The 13,706-nt window shown below is 42.1% G+C and overlaps 2 protein-coding genes across 6 annotated transcripts in view; both read right to left on the reverse strand.

Moving 5' to 3' along the window:
* Positions 1-98: 98 nt before the first annotated feature.
* On the reverse strand, positions 99-6,319 carry RPL31 (ribosomal protein L31). Its single transcript, XM_083611171.1, has 5 exons — positions 6,188-6,319; positions 3,863-3,969; positions 1,581-1,706; positions 507-619; positions 99-161 (listed from the first exon to the last, which is right to left on the reverse strand). The coding sequence occupies exons 2-5, from the start codon at positions 3,967-3,969 to the stop codon at positions 130-132; spliced, it is 378 nt and encodes a 125-aa protein (XP_083467297.1). The 5' UTR covers positions 6,188-6,319; the 3' UTR covers positions 99-129.
* A 2,999-nt stretch (positions 6,320-9,318) lies between these two features.
* The window catches only part of NPAS2 (neuronal PAS domain protein 2), a 103,165-nt gene continuing 98,777 nt past the window's right edge, over positions 9,319-13,706 (reverse strand). For 3 of the 5 annotated variants that reach the window (XM_083610597.1, XM_083610595.1, XM_083610598.1), the window contains exons 19-20: positions 13,329-13,497; positions 9,319-10,572 (exon numbers count right to left, since the gene is read on the reverse strand). In XM_083610597.1, coding sequence (XP_083466723.1) covers positions 10,390-10,572; positions 13,329-13,497 — 352 coding nt within the window. In that variant the 3' untranslated portion in view covers positions 9,319-10,389. Of the gene's footprint in view, positions 10,573-13,294; positions 13,498-13,706 lie in introns of all 5 variants that reach the window. The other 2 variants (XM_083610599.1, XM_083610596.1) reach the window with 1 other exon arrangement.

The following is a 13,706-nucleotide window of genomic DNA, read 5'->3' on the forward strand; positions in this document are numbered from 1 at the left end:
AGGGAGCTTTGTGAAGAAATATTTAGCCAGCCAGTTTGGGAGCCAAAGCAACCTGAATCGCCTCATAACTAGACTTTAAGAAAGACTTGAGTAAAGTAAATGTCATAACATTTTTATTGTAATGAAAGATTAGTTTTCATCCACATTAACAGTCTGTAGGCCTGTAAAGAAGGAGGAAGTTGTGTTAGTTAAAGTTGAATACACAATCCATATTCAGCATGCATTAATTTTAGATTATAGTGTGGAATGGGGAAGGAAGACAATTTCCTTTCCTGCAGGTTCCCAAAAGTCTAGAGGTCCCTAACTCTCTGGAGATTGAGAAAGGAAATGCTACAAATTGCCTCCCCTCCCTGTTCTGCAGATAGATACAATTCATCAGGGTAGGGACAACAAATGGCGACCAGCCACAGACTTTACAAAATATTGCTGACATTGTGAGAAATACACTCCAGGGCAGCAACCCACCTTGTTATTCTATAATCAGATGGGGGGGGGGGGAGACTTACTTTTGAAAGTGGTAACTGGCACATATGTGACCAGTGTATACAGTTTATTAGGCGAATCCTCATCTTCATTGCGTTTTCTGGATAAACGCACACGGATACGGTAAGGAACATTCCTATAAAAAGGGTGAAAGTATGATTGCAATACAATAAAAGCATGGGTGTGGTTTTTTGCGTATTTCAACACCAACATTTACTGAAGTTCCACTCCACCTATTTCCAGTTCTGCAATCCTAACATTTAATAATTTCCCCTTCAAGGCTGTTCTTCATGTCCAAGGGGCAAGAAAAGCCATTTTAGCCATTTTTTATTTTTATAAGTTAACACGATGATTTATAAGCAGCATGAATCTGCTAGTTCTAAAAAAAGAACTTGACTATTGGCCATGATGGCTGAAGATGCAAGCTGGAGTGCAGCAGCATCTGGAAGGCACCACTGTGGCTACCCCTGCATCAGACCTACTCTTGTCACATATCCTGTTAGCCCAGAAGCAGTGTATTCTAAAAGCAGCATTAGTTCCATAATCCATTTAAGAATGAAGATTGCTCTAGTGTGAAGCAATTCGGTAGGAAAATACAGAATGCTCAGCCCAAAGAACATACTTAGAACCACAGTTCAAATACTAGCTGCTTCTTCAAGGGATTTGAGAATCATAATCCTAGGTAACAAAGCAACATTATTCCAATTAATTATAGTACTATGATACCAGCCTTTTATTTAAGCTTTGGCCTGGTACCAATAGATGGATAGAAACCCCATGCAGTTGAGTGAGGGCTGGCATGACAGAGAAGGGTAATAATTCTCTCTTCTGTACTCAGCATAGAAGTGCAGCTACCAATCCCCCCAGTAACTTCTGTCACACGTCGCAATGCCAAAGTGGATATTAAATAAAAATAGAAATAGCAGCAGTGCCTAGATGTATCTGAACCACCACTAAGATGACTGGCAAATGGTACGTTTTTTAAATACTGCACCAATATACAGTGTACTGTCTTAACACCATATCCTAAGCACATGTGTACTAGTGCAGTAACACTAGAGTGTCCCTCTGCACAAAAAAAAAGTTTGTCACGATACCTTACTCCTTTTGCCCAGACAGCCTTGTTCAAGCGGGTGTCAATGCGTACATCAGGAGTCCCCATCTCCTTCATTGCAAATTTACGGATCTCCTTGAGAGCACGAGGAGCCCGCTTCTTGAAGCCCCTGAGAATACAGAAAATATCCAGTAGGCGAAATGAAAAAACAAACAAACAAACACTGCTCCTAAACCTCAGGAAGCCCTGTTTGTGCCTAGACTTCAGCATCTGAATAGCATATCCTAGGGATGAGAAGCCTCAGGAACAGGGGCCAAATGTGACCATCCAAGCCTCTCTATGGACTCAGGACTCTCCTCAAGCCATACTCCCCTATCTTTCTTGCTCCTCAAGTGCTTTCGCCTGACTAGAATGAGTCCTAACCCTGTGAGAGGAGTAGGGTTAGCTGCATGCTGATAGTGGTGAGACCAAAGTCAGAAGTGGGCAGAGCAAGAGATGCAACAGCCTGGGTTTTGCGTGGCTGGAATGTTCCCTGCCCTTCAAAGGCAAGTTGCATCTCTTGCTCTGCCCACTTCTGACTTTGGTCTCATCACTATCAGCATGCAGCTCCTAGAAGGGAACGGGGTCCCTTGTGAAGAAAGTTCCTCATCCGCACCTACAGTGTATAAAACCTGCATAAAGCCACTAGTTACCAAGATGGGCTGGTGGAGAAAGCTAGGCTTTTTTCTTTTTTATGCTATTTATTACTTTTTCTGAAAAGGCCTAGAAGTAATTTGAGGAGGTTCAGCTATGATAATTGGGCTTACAAAGGCAAAATTTGAGTTTCTGATGAATCATAAATTTTAGAATGCAAAAATTTTGCTTTTCCACACTCCATTAACTATACTTCAAACACAAAGCCAGCTTGGCCAGAGATGAGATGAAAGCACAGAAAGATTCAATCAGCTTCACCACAACTCATGGATGTACAGAAATTAAGCTACTGTTTTTTCCTGTTCAGATTTGTGACTAGAGCATGAACTCCAAATACCTCCCATTATAAACAGGAAGAACGCTAAACCTGTTCCATTGTACATCAACAGTACACCCAAGAGACTATTTCCCCCCTCAATCGTAGTGCCAACATTACACAAGTTACCCAATGTCTCTTGAATTTAACAGTGACCTTGCATCCTAAACCCAAAGCCAGGATACCAGTGAGTTTAATTACAATAGCAGTGTCAACATATTTATGTTATTTAGCCAAGCATTTGCAACGCCTCATTCTCAATGAGAAATTTTTATTACGGCCATAGGCCCATACAGGTAAAAACAACACCTAAATAACAGCTTGTGCCGTAGGGAAATAAAAAAAACAATCGCTAAAACACCACTATAACAATAAAATACTATAAAATGGAAAGGCATACTACGCCTTAATTTGCTTGTAGTGCTCCTTGGCGTCGCTTTTGGGAAAGGACAGCAACTAGGAACCTAGCCACCTTTAGGGTCGTGTGGGTATCCTTGTCCTGCAAGATTTGGGCAAGGTGGAATTTTGGTGGGGTACCCTCTAGTTTCTGTATGATTGATCCCAACAAATTTGCCCGTGGCACATTGAACAAGGGGCAAGTGAACATAATGTGCTGGAGCGACTCCGGCGTCACCTTATCACATTCATTATAAGCATTTACTTATTGGTTCAAGCTGTTTTCTATCAGGCTTTTTACTTGTCTGCCCATCCCCAATCACACATCTTGGAACACTGAAGGGAGCCCAAACCACACACGCACGCACGCGCACACACACACACACACAGTGGTACCTCCAGTTACAAACTTAATTCATTCCGGAGGTCCGTTCTTCACCTGAAACTGTTCTTAACTAGAGGCATGCTTTCGCTAATGGGGCCTCTTGCTGCTGCTGCGCAGTTAGCACACGATTTCCGTTCTCATCCTGGGGCAAAGTTCTCAACTCGAGGTAACTTTTCAAGGTTAGCAGAGTTTGTAACCTGAGGCGCTTGTAACCTGAGGTACCAGTGTGTGTGTGTGTGTGTGTGTGTGTGTGTGTGTGTAGGTTTTGCTGTTTTTCAGCAAATAAGTATTCATATTTATTTTCACAATCAAATGCTTTCTTTAAAACCTGTGAATACAATTCCTGTAAACTATATTCTGTAGTACAACTGATTCTTTACAAGGCAACAATCAGTATGGTACTTCTAACAAGATAAAGCTTTTAACTCCAAAGTAATGTTTGATGATACAGTCGCTTGGACCAATTTCTGCACTGAATGACAGTGTAACACATTTTCAAAAAATGAAAGAACAAAAAATAAGAACTGCCACTTACACGCCATGGATCCGTTTGTGAATGTTTATAGTATATTCCCGAGTAACCACCTCATTGATGGCTGATCGTCCTTTCTTCTTTTCACCACCTTTCTTTGCAGGAGCCATCTGCACATGTCAAAACACAAAAAACCTTGTTTTACACAGCACAATATGACATACTATCATCAGCATTGTTTCTTAAATAGTAGCTCCACAAAGCAATGATAAGAGCAAAAATGACAGAAACAGACATGTGCCAAATGCAGAGGCTCTGAGTTCAGCATTTCATCCTTCTGGAATAGATGGCCTAGATTTTTAGGCCATCCAGAATGTAAAGCCACAATTTTAGTTGTTGACTAAAATTCAAAAAAGACTGAAAAGCCTGGTCCCAGTCTCTCCTTGTGTTCTCTGACATGCTATTAATATTTAGACGCCAGGCAAATACATTATTATTCTTCCAGGCCTCTGTGTAACTGAACAATCCATGGCCTTTAAAACTGTTGGGGGATTATTGTTTTCGATTGTTACTGTTACGTATTTTTGTGTTTCTATATTGTTAACCGCCCTGTGATCCTAATCATATAAAGGAGTCACTCTCATCCATGACTCTTGTCTCTGACCATTCATGTACAAGAACACAGTACCTGCACAGGTAACAAATACCTCCACAGAAGTGAAACTAGCTCTGCTAATACCTAATATTTATATGCAATGCTTGTAGCATGTCAAAGCACTTCACATATCGACTACCCCATTAATGCTAACATAAACTTTGTGAGCCAGGTGAATATTATCATACTTCAACTGTGGGAGGATTCAGAAATAGTGGCTTACTTTAGGCCACCAACTTGAGTTCATAAAATTCAGCCTGGCTCACACTCTTCACCACCACTGCACAAATTCCCCTAAAGCTTCCAGTTTATTAATGCCAGTGTCTTACTTTCTACCAGCCTCCTGTCATGTTGAGAGTCCACAGTTGCTATAAAATTACTACATAACAAGCAGCTGACTCTGCTGAATCTCAAAAAATGTTTTTTTTAACAGGAGAACAGCTCTGTCAGATCATGCCAATAGCCCATCTAGTACAATATCCTGTTCTGACCAGATGCCTGTGGAAAATCTGCAATCAGGATCTAAGCATCTAATGTGGACATTTTTTTAAAAAGACAGAAAAAGAAAAGGCAGATATACAGTACTTTCAAACTTGTGCCACAATCTGAAAGTACGCTTGCAACTCCAACATTGTGAATGGAAAGATTCTTCCTTTGTGCCATCTACTCCCTGCCTTTGCTCTCCTCTATACGCTCTAGTTCCACTAATAGCAAGAAAGCGCCAACAAGATTAGAGTTGCAATGGTGTGACTTAGGGACAAGGGGGGGGGGACCCTCCTACCCCCCAAAAAACATATAGCCAGTGAGGGAAAAGCACAACCAGTAATCCAAGAACGCTGAGCGTCAGCTAGAATGCCAAGATGAGCTCTGGTGGATCAGGCCAAAGGCCCATATAGATCAACATGCTGCTCTCATAGTGGCCAAGCAGGTGGTTTATGTGAAGACCACAAACAGAACCAGAGTGGAATAACTGTTGCAGCTGTAGCACTTTTCGGGGGGGGGGGCATAAAAATGGTGTTTCCACACACACACACACACACACACACACACACACACACACAGTTTATAGCACAGCAGCAACTTTAAGTTATCTTCTGTCACACAGTAGTCTTGGAGTAGAAAGCCCAGTTTGAGCTCCTTACACCTTGTTTCGTGAAGGGAGGCCCGGCTCAAACTCTGCCAGAAGATACAAACTAATATTCTGTTGAAGACCCCACCTTTGTAAGAATATAGTACTGAAACATGATTCAGCGCCATACGCACAACGTGCAAACGGTACCAAACTATTGCTTCCTCACACAAAATGTTAATTAACACTAAAGACGAAAACTCCTGCCGCCAATTTTCACTAATATGAATGGAATTGCCGGATTTTGTTTCAGTTGGCTTTTGAGGCTGCAAACACACGTCCCCATGTCCTTTACGACACGTGTGCTCAAAGAACAGTCCTTCTGGACCGCTTTCCTTCCCTCCAAGTCCTATGGCTTTAGTCCTCACTGCCTTTTCAGGTAATATCAGGCCTAGGCCAGGCTGGAGCCACGGCGGCATCGGCGGGGGGAGGGAAGGAATCTCAATCCCGCCAGGCGAGACGGCAAGGCCAGGCCCAGAAATACCCGTCCCCCGATAATCCTCCTCGCCCCAGCCAGCCACCCAACCCGGGCTCTCGCCATTGCGAGGCCCACAGAAGCGGATGGCTTCGGATAACGAGAGCCGCTCCCAGCGGAGCTACTTACCCTGCTCAGGACCAGACCAGAAAGGAAGGCGCCGGGGCTTATGGGAGGAAACCAAGGAACCCGGAACAGCCATAGAGACGGAGAATGGAAATACGAGGAGCGCTTCCGGGTCAGGAATCACCAGTTGCTAAGCGGCGCTCCCAGAGGGGATAGCGGCGGGAGGTTGGGCCGTCTCTATGGCGGGCACGTTGGAGGAGGAGCTAGTGACGCTTTAAAAAGTGGTTCCCCGCTCCCCGCCCGCGCACCTTTTCCTTAGAGGTGGCAGCTGCTTAATGGAGACTTAATGGTTTGGTGGCGGCGGTGATGCAACATCATAAAGGCATAAAGGGTCTCTACTGCCTGTGATAAATGTGATTTTAAAAACTACGGCGCTTTTTTTTGTTTTGCGTGATTACCGTGATTATGAACACCCCCAAATTGCAAACTAGGGATCACGCCAACTTTGTACTGTATGCAATTGCAGTCGGCTGCCGTTATTCTCACACTGCGGTCCAATATTTTGGTGCGTGTGCATTTTGGTGGTGCAGTCGGGTACCTATGGGAATCCCATGACAAGATATGAGCGGAACAGGCCCCCACTCCTCTTTTTATAAAGCCCAATCACTGATATTCAGAGGCAGCTGCCCTAGTGGTTGTGCCGTGTGAAGAACCAAGTTTGGTCTGTCCTGAATCTCCCGTCTTTCTTAAAATCATAGACACACTGATTCTGGTATCATGACAGAGGATGGAAACACCTGCTTATCCCCTGTCTCCACACCAGTATCCCATCTCCCAGTCCACTTTCTTTTCCGACTCCTGTAACAGTGGTCAAGCAGCTTCCTTGCAACTGGATTGGCAGCCCAGTATATTGCCAATCTCCTATTTACTGAAGTCAGGACTGAAAAATGGGACCCTGATTTCAGAACAGTTATGCATCTGGGACTCCCCCACATGCTTGTCAGCTGTTGCCTGGGCTGAATTTGTTCCCTTCGAATTATGTCTGCGTCTATGCTTCTAAGTAAACCAGGGGTGGCTAAAGGGTAGTCCTCCAAATGTTGATGGACTCACAATTTGCATCTGCTCCAGTCAACATTGTCAATAGCCAGGAATTGTGGGAGTTGTAGTCCAGCAAGATTTGGAAGACCACAGGTAATTAGTCACCCCAGTAGACTGTAGTAGAACCCAAGAGGCTTACTTTTTGAAGGTACACTTATGCCCCCTCTCTAACATAGCACACAACTTGGGGATCTTTACTCTTATTAAGCATGTTTAATAAGCCAGGATCTCTGGAAGCAAGAACAACAATCTTACATCAGAAATTGGCTCTGACCTCAATACATTTGTTTGACTTTTAGATGTTTTGAGACTTTGTTATCAAGGTTCCAGTGTGTGATAACTGCTTTTCAGCCCTATAAAAAGCTTATTTGAGAGGGAGCCAAATTCTAGATTAAAGGTGTAGACATCAACTCTTCACCCTTTGCTAGTTATTCCTAGAGGATTGTTTAAAGCAGGAGTACAATTCTTCCCTCCCAGGTGTGTGCTTGCAGTCATATTTTTCTCAAGGGACTGATAGAAACAGAAATGCGCATCCAAATTGTGATGCTCCTCTAGATCCTATCAACCTCGGTGGTTTGAAATGGCATGCACAATCTCTACACTGGGATCAACTGTTGCACAAAACCTTTGTTGTGTGTTGCGTTGGGGCCGGTGAGTTTGTTACAACCTAGCTGGAAAGGCTGTGATCAGGCAATGCAATTCAAAATTACCTATAAAGGTAAAGGTAAAGGGACCCCTGACCATTAGGTCCAGTCGTGGCCGACTCTGGGGTTGCAGCACTCATCTCGCTTTATTGGCCGAGGGAGCTTCCAGGGTGTACAGCTTCCAGGTCATGTGGCCAGCATGACTAAGCCGCTTCTGGCAAACCAGAGGAGCACACAGAAACGCCGTTTACCTTCCCGCCAGAGCGGTACCTATTTATCTACTTGCACTTTGACGTGCTTTCAAACTTCTAGGTTGGCAGGAGCAGGGACCAAGCAACGGGAGCTCACCCCATCGCAGGGATTCAAACCACCAACCTTCTGATCGGCAAGGCCTAGGCTCTGTGGTTTAACCCACAGCGCCACCTGTGTCCCTATTCTATAGTATACCTATACAATACCTATACTTACCTATACTAAGCGACAAAACTGATTGCTCCACCAGCCCCAACAAAGCATACACTAGTGAAAGTAACTAAATATATGGTAACAAAATTTTTACAAAATAGTGTTTTACTGCAGAATGCATTGCATACAGCCTCATGTACCATTTGCAGTAGCCAGAGGTGTAGCAAAATTCTCACTGCATGGGAAGAGGCTATGGACAAAAGTGGTATGTAAGTAAAAGTAAACAGGTAAAGGACCCCTGGATGGTTAAAAGTCCAGTCAAAGGCAACTATGGAGTGCAGCACTCATCTCACTTCAGGCCTAGGGAGCTGGCGTTTGTCCACAGACAACTTTCCGGGTCATGTGGCCAGCATGACTAAACCGCTTCTGGCACAACAGAACACCGTGACTGAAGCCAGAGTGCACGGAAATGCCGTTTACCTTCCCGCCACAGCAATACCTATTTACCTACTTGCACTGGTGTGCTTTCGTACTGCTAGGTTGACAGAAGCTGAGACAGAGCAACAGGAGCTCACACCCATCAAGTGGATTTGAACAGGGGACCTTCCGACTGGCAGTGGTTTAGACCACAGCGCCAGCCACATCCCATAGCGGTATGTATGCTGCAGTATGTTCCCCGTAGTAACAAGATACTTCTATCCACCAAACACCATACTACATGCTCAATACTTCATAAATTGTTGCATTAATAAGCACTGCAACAGACCCTACCCATCAATTATCAACATGTCAACAGACTGTAAAACAATGAAAAATGAAAAGGGTTAGCAAAAAGCCCACATCAGGCTAGTCATTTGTTTCATATAAGCCTGGTGCAAAGGGTGCTGTATTAACAGCTCTCTGCAGGCACCCGTATGTCCAAGCTAAAGGCCTGAAGCTATAGTTCTATATTTCAGTTTGATTTTTACAAACTATTAATTCTTTAAAAAGCATGGAGAGAAAAAACGCTTTTCACTTGTGAAATGAGCTGGTCTTTCATAAACAAAATAATGTTCACATAATCCCATATAATTTTATTTTATATAGAAATAGGTCAAGGTTGGGGTTTTGTTTTGTTTACAACAACTTCTTTATACGCTACTTATTGAATAATTACATAAAATCTTTTTTTTTAGAAACATCAACATAAAGCATACAAAAGTGCAACGCTTTGGAGGAAAAGTCAAACCTAAACGTAGTAATGAAAGATATGTAATATAGTTGCAGCATTTTCCCACTTAATGGGCTGTAACACAGTGCATATTCTTCAGGTGTTTGTTCTATGAACAGTTGTGAGGGGGCTGTTCAGTTAGTAGAAAAGATTCTCTTCAAAGTGTTTAAAGAGCACGACTAGTACATTGGAATAATAGCTGCATGATTGTGCTTCAGTTCACTGTTTACAATTGTAGTTCACTAAGTAAATAGGAAAATGTCCAGTGTGATTTCTTTGAAAGATTAGAAATAGCAAGAGGGAGAGGTAACAAGTTTAATACTTTCAGGTTATGAGTCCAAGGTCTATAAACTGCAGGGTGCTTCTTATTTAAATAAAGGACAACATGTTCTCTCTCTCACTGGAAGTGCTTATCTGGCCACCAGAACAAACTTTTATTCACCGAAAGTGCTAGGTTATGCCTTTTGTGCAGTTGTGCAAAATAATAATAATATTAATAAAAATAATCTCTCATTCTCTCAATAGATTTTCTCTGAACCAGTGCTTTTCATATTCAAAAGATCAAAATAGTGAAGGCCAAGTAACTCGTATCCACTTTTTTTTTTTTTGGAATAGCCAGAATACTTTCTGGTCAAAATAGTCAGAAGAATCGTCTACCAACACATACCAGTTCGCACATGATGGTATGTATTAGTATTAATATACATAATGTAGTCACAAAATAGTGCAAACATCTGCAAAATAATTCCCGTTCCTTTCCTATTGCACTATCCACCAAGGTCTGTGCTTGGTAATCTCTTTACATCACAAAACTCTGAAATGAACACATATGCAAATGCTGGCTTCCCTCCTGCCCAGCCACCCACCATTCAATAAAGCTAAATGTGTACTGATTGTTACAGCAGATTCTACTGCAGATGTTGTCGCATGTTTGAGGATTCAGCCAAACCGGCAGTCCTCCCGGCAGCAGGTTCTTGCTGCTGTTGCTGGGACCGCATATGATGGTACTCTACGCTTTCTTCCTGTCGAGGGTAGGAAGGCAAGAGCAAAGAATCTGCCTGCTCACTGTGCAAAGGGCCAGCAGTCTCTACCTATATGTGAAACAAAATTGGATGCCGTCAAATAATGGTTTAGCAGATCAAAAACAGTAGTTCTGTTAATTAATAATAATAATTTATTTGTACCCCATCCATCTGCCACTCTGGGCAGCTTCCAGGATATATAAAAACACAGTAAAACATTATGCCTTAAAAATCTTCCCTATATAGGGCTGCCTTCAGATGTTTCCTAAATGTTTCATAATTACTTGTCCCCTTAACATCCGATGGGAGGGCATTCCACAGGGTGGGCGCCACTACTGAGAAGTGTCCTCTGCTTATATGGAAAAACTTTGCTATGGAACTATTGCTGGTGGACTAGGATCAATAGTTTGCAGAACACTTAAAATGTGCTTAGCTAAGTCAATGAATGAAGCTTGGCACCATTTATGCCAAGGACTGCAAGGTTGGCGGACCTTTTATATTTTTTGGATTTTATATTGTTAGAAAAAAACAATTCTTGGGAAATGGCAATGGTCAAGTAGGGTGTGTGTCTGTGTCTGTGTGTCTGTGTGAGAAAGAGTGAATGTGATGGCCCCTTTGTATATATTTTTTCCTGGTACTGCAGAATGCTCCCTGTTGTCATGAGCAACAGCACTCTTATGTTTGCGGAACATCAGTATTGTGTGATCTCCGCAATCAGGACCAGGAGAACATAGGTGACTTCCTGTAGCAAATAAGAGGTAGTCTGTGGAGGGAGGATGGGAAACAGCAATGACTGTACTCTCTCTAGTTTTGCGCCATGCCATGCCTCATGGCTGCCATGTTGTGTTATACTGCACTCCCATAGCAGTTATTGTGTGCCAGGGAGGCAGTGGAAGACAGGAGTGCCTGGCATGCTCTGGTCCATGGGGTCACGAAGAGTCGGACACGACTAAACGACTAAACAACAACAACCACTGGTATGAAAAGGTTGGTGGCCCTTGATTTATGTGAACGAGAACTTTTTGATAAGCTCTAGTTGTCAGAAATTTAGTCAATCACAAAATGCAAGTGGATTTTCCCTACTCATTTCGTCCAATAATTGGGCTTCCTTTTCTGTCCTCCATTGGCAATGCTCATTAATGCCACTTTCTCTTTCAATGGTTTCATCACAATCATGTTTGCCATGGGCACATATGAAAATACTTGCAGCACAATCCTAGGTATGTTTATTCAGAAATATGTCCCACTAAGTTCAATGGGGCTTAACTTAATTCATAGTAAAAAATTTTAGGACTGTATTATTCAAATTTGTTATATAAACTGCCTTTGGCTAATGGCCTCTTACTGTCAACAACCTTCTGTTGTGGGCATGTTTTGTATTCCTATAGTATAAATGAATAAATTATTTATTTATTCGTTTATACCCTGCCTTTTCCCCCTATGGGACTCCATTTTATCTTATTGCCACACTTCGTGCTTACCATTTTAGTGGGAGGAATGATGGCTGTTTGTTTTTTAAAAGGGAAGTTACTTGCTATAAAGCCAAAAGCAGTCAATGACAATACAATAATTATTCAGGGAGCTTTTGTGTTGCAAAAGGAAAAAACAAAAGGAACAAGGAAATTAGCAAGATCCATAAAACAAAAGGAAATACACCAGACACTCACATTGTGCTGAAGTTAGATTTAGAACCTGGTGTCCCAATGCAAAGTTTCCAGCAGAATCAAATGTGTCTGCTCCAGATCACATATTGACGTGCATAAAATGTGAGCAGATGTTTCCAATACACAGAAGCCACAATCTCCTGAAACCTAACTTCCTCAGTGATATTCCAAATCAGGAGCACAGTCAACTCGGAATTGTATAGCAGAGGCTATTATTGACTGGGAGTCTGAGTTCCTCCATCATATTTAAAAGGCACATAGAATTATATAGACTTTTATATATAATTATATAGAATTATAAAAGGCACATAGAATTATGTAGAGTCAGATGAGCTTTGGACTTACGTTGGTAAGAAAACAGAATAGATAGAATATTCAAGTAGGATTTTAAGACATCCTTGGTAATATGCCAAGACACTCCAGTGTATTCTGGGCCTGAGTTGGGAGTCACTAAGAGTTTTGTATAGTGATTATTGGTTATGAGACTCCATTTGTCAAAGTTCAGTGTTCTAGCATCTGCTTTGTGTGCAGATGATCCCTGCCATCTGAAATCTTGGAGAGTCACAGAATATACTGAGCTAGATGGACCAATAGTCCAACCAAAGGCAGCTAGATTCCTGTATTCCTATTCCTGCCTATGGTTACTTTATTTGGGAACATGAGACCTAACATTACACTGCAATATAGACAACTATGGACTAATTTACAGAGTGTATTTAAAGAAATAAAGAAAACAAAATGGTTGACACCGTGGACTCCGATCATATGATATTAGAACTGCACTACACCCCCAAAAATGTACATCTAGAAGTGCTAGCTGTGGTTTGAGAACATTAATAAATCAGTTGGACATCTGATATAGATAACAACTGAAGAAATATTTTTGTTGTTTATGTACTTCCTGCATTTTCATTGTAAGTTCTTGTATTATTATTTTTTTAGCAGCCCTAATAAAGAAAGGTTTATAAACAACCATGTCATATTTCTTCTGCCATTCTTAAAATAATGTGAGGGTCTTTATCACTTTATGAATAACTACACAATTTAATTAAAAATATTTTTTTAAAAAACAAAAAACCCTGTATGCCGCCCCTTCAGCTGAAAAAAATACTTTCAGGGCGGCTTACCCATTTAGGTACTGTCAGTTCTGTTGCAGCCCACCTGAAGGTAGCCTTGGTGCTGATGCATAGGTTGCAAAGTTGAAGGCTGAGATGGCTGTGCTGTAGAGAACCCAGGAGGCGACACTGCTTGTCCCATCAGCACTATAGCTGTACTGCTTCCAGAGGTTTGCTCTTCCAAACTTTGGAAAGCTTGTAGGCTTTGAAAGTATCTATTCAAAGAAACAGTCTTAAGTTTTGCAGCCAAGAATTTGCAACTAAAACACTGATGTCATACGGCAATGTATTATGGACAACGGTTGGGAGAAGTAGCAGGTGCTGCTGCTGACTCGGGGACTATGCAGATATGCCGATTGCTGGAAGATGCATTGAAAAAGCCAGGCACATTCATTGCTACACATAACTCCTGGGCATATATATT

The sequence above is a fragment of the Podarcis filfolensis genome (assembly GCF_964270895.1).
Source record: "Podarcis filfolensis genome assembly, chromosome: 4".
Taxonomy (NCBI): Eukaryota; Metazoa; Chordata; class Lepidosauria; order Squamata; family Lacertidae; genus Podarcis; species Podarcis filfolensis.

Excerpts from the sequence above, each read along its gene's own strand:
- RPL31 (XM_083611171.1), bottom strand. The coding sequence starts at position 3,969 with ATGGCTCCTGCAAAGAAAGGTGGTGAAAAGAAGAAAGGACGATCAGCC. Across the intron at positions 1,707-3,862 it reads CACAAACGGATCCATGGCGT|GGGCTTCAAGAAGCGGGCTC; the intron begins GTAAGTGGCAGT and ends CTGTATTCTCAG. Across the intron at positions 620-1,580 it reads GTCTGGGCAAAAGGAGTAAG|GAATGTTCCTTACCGTATCC; the intron begins GTATCGTGACAA and ends CCCTTTTTATAG.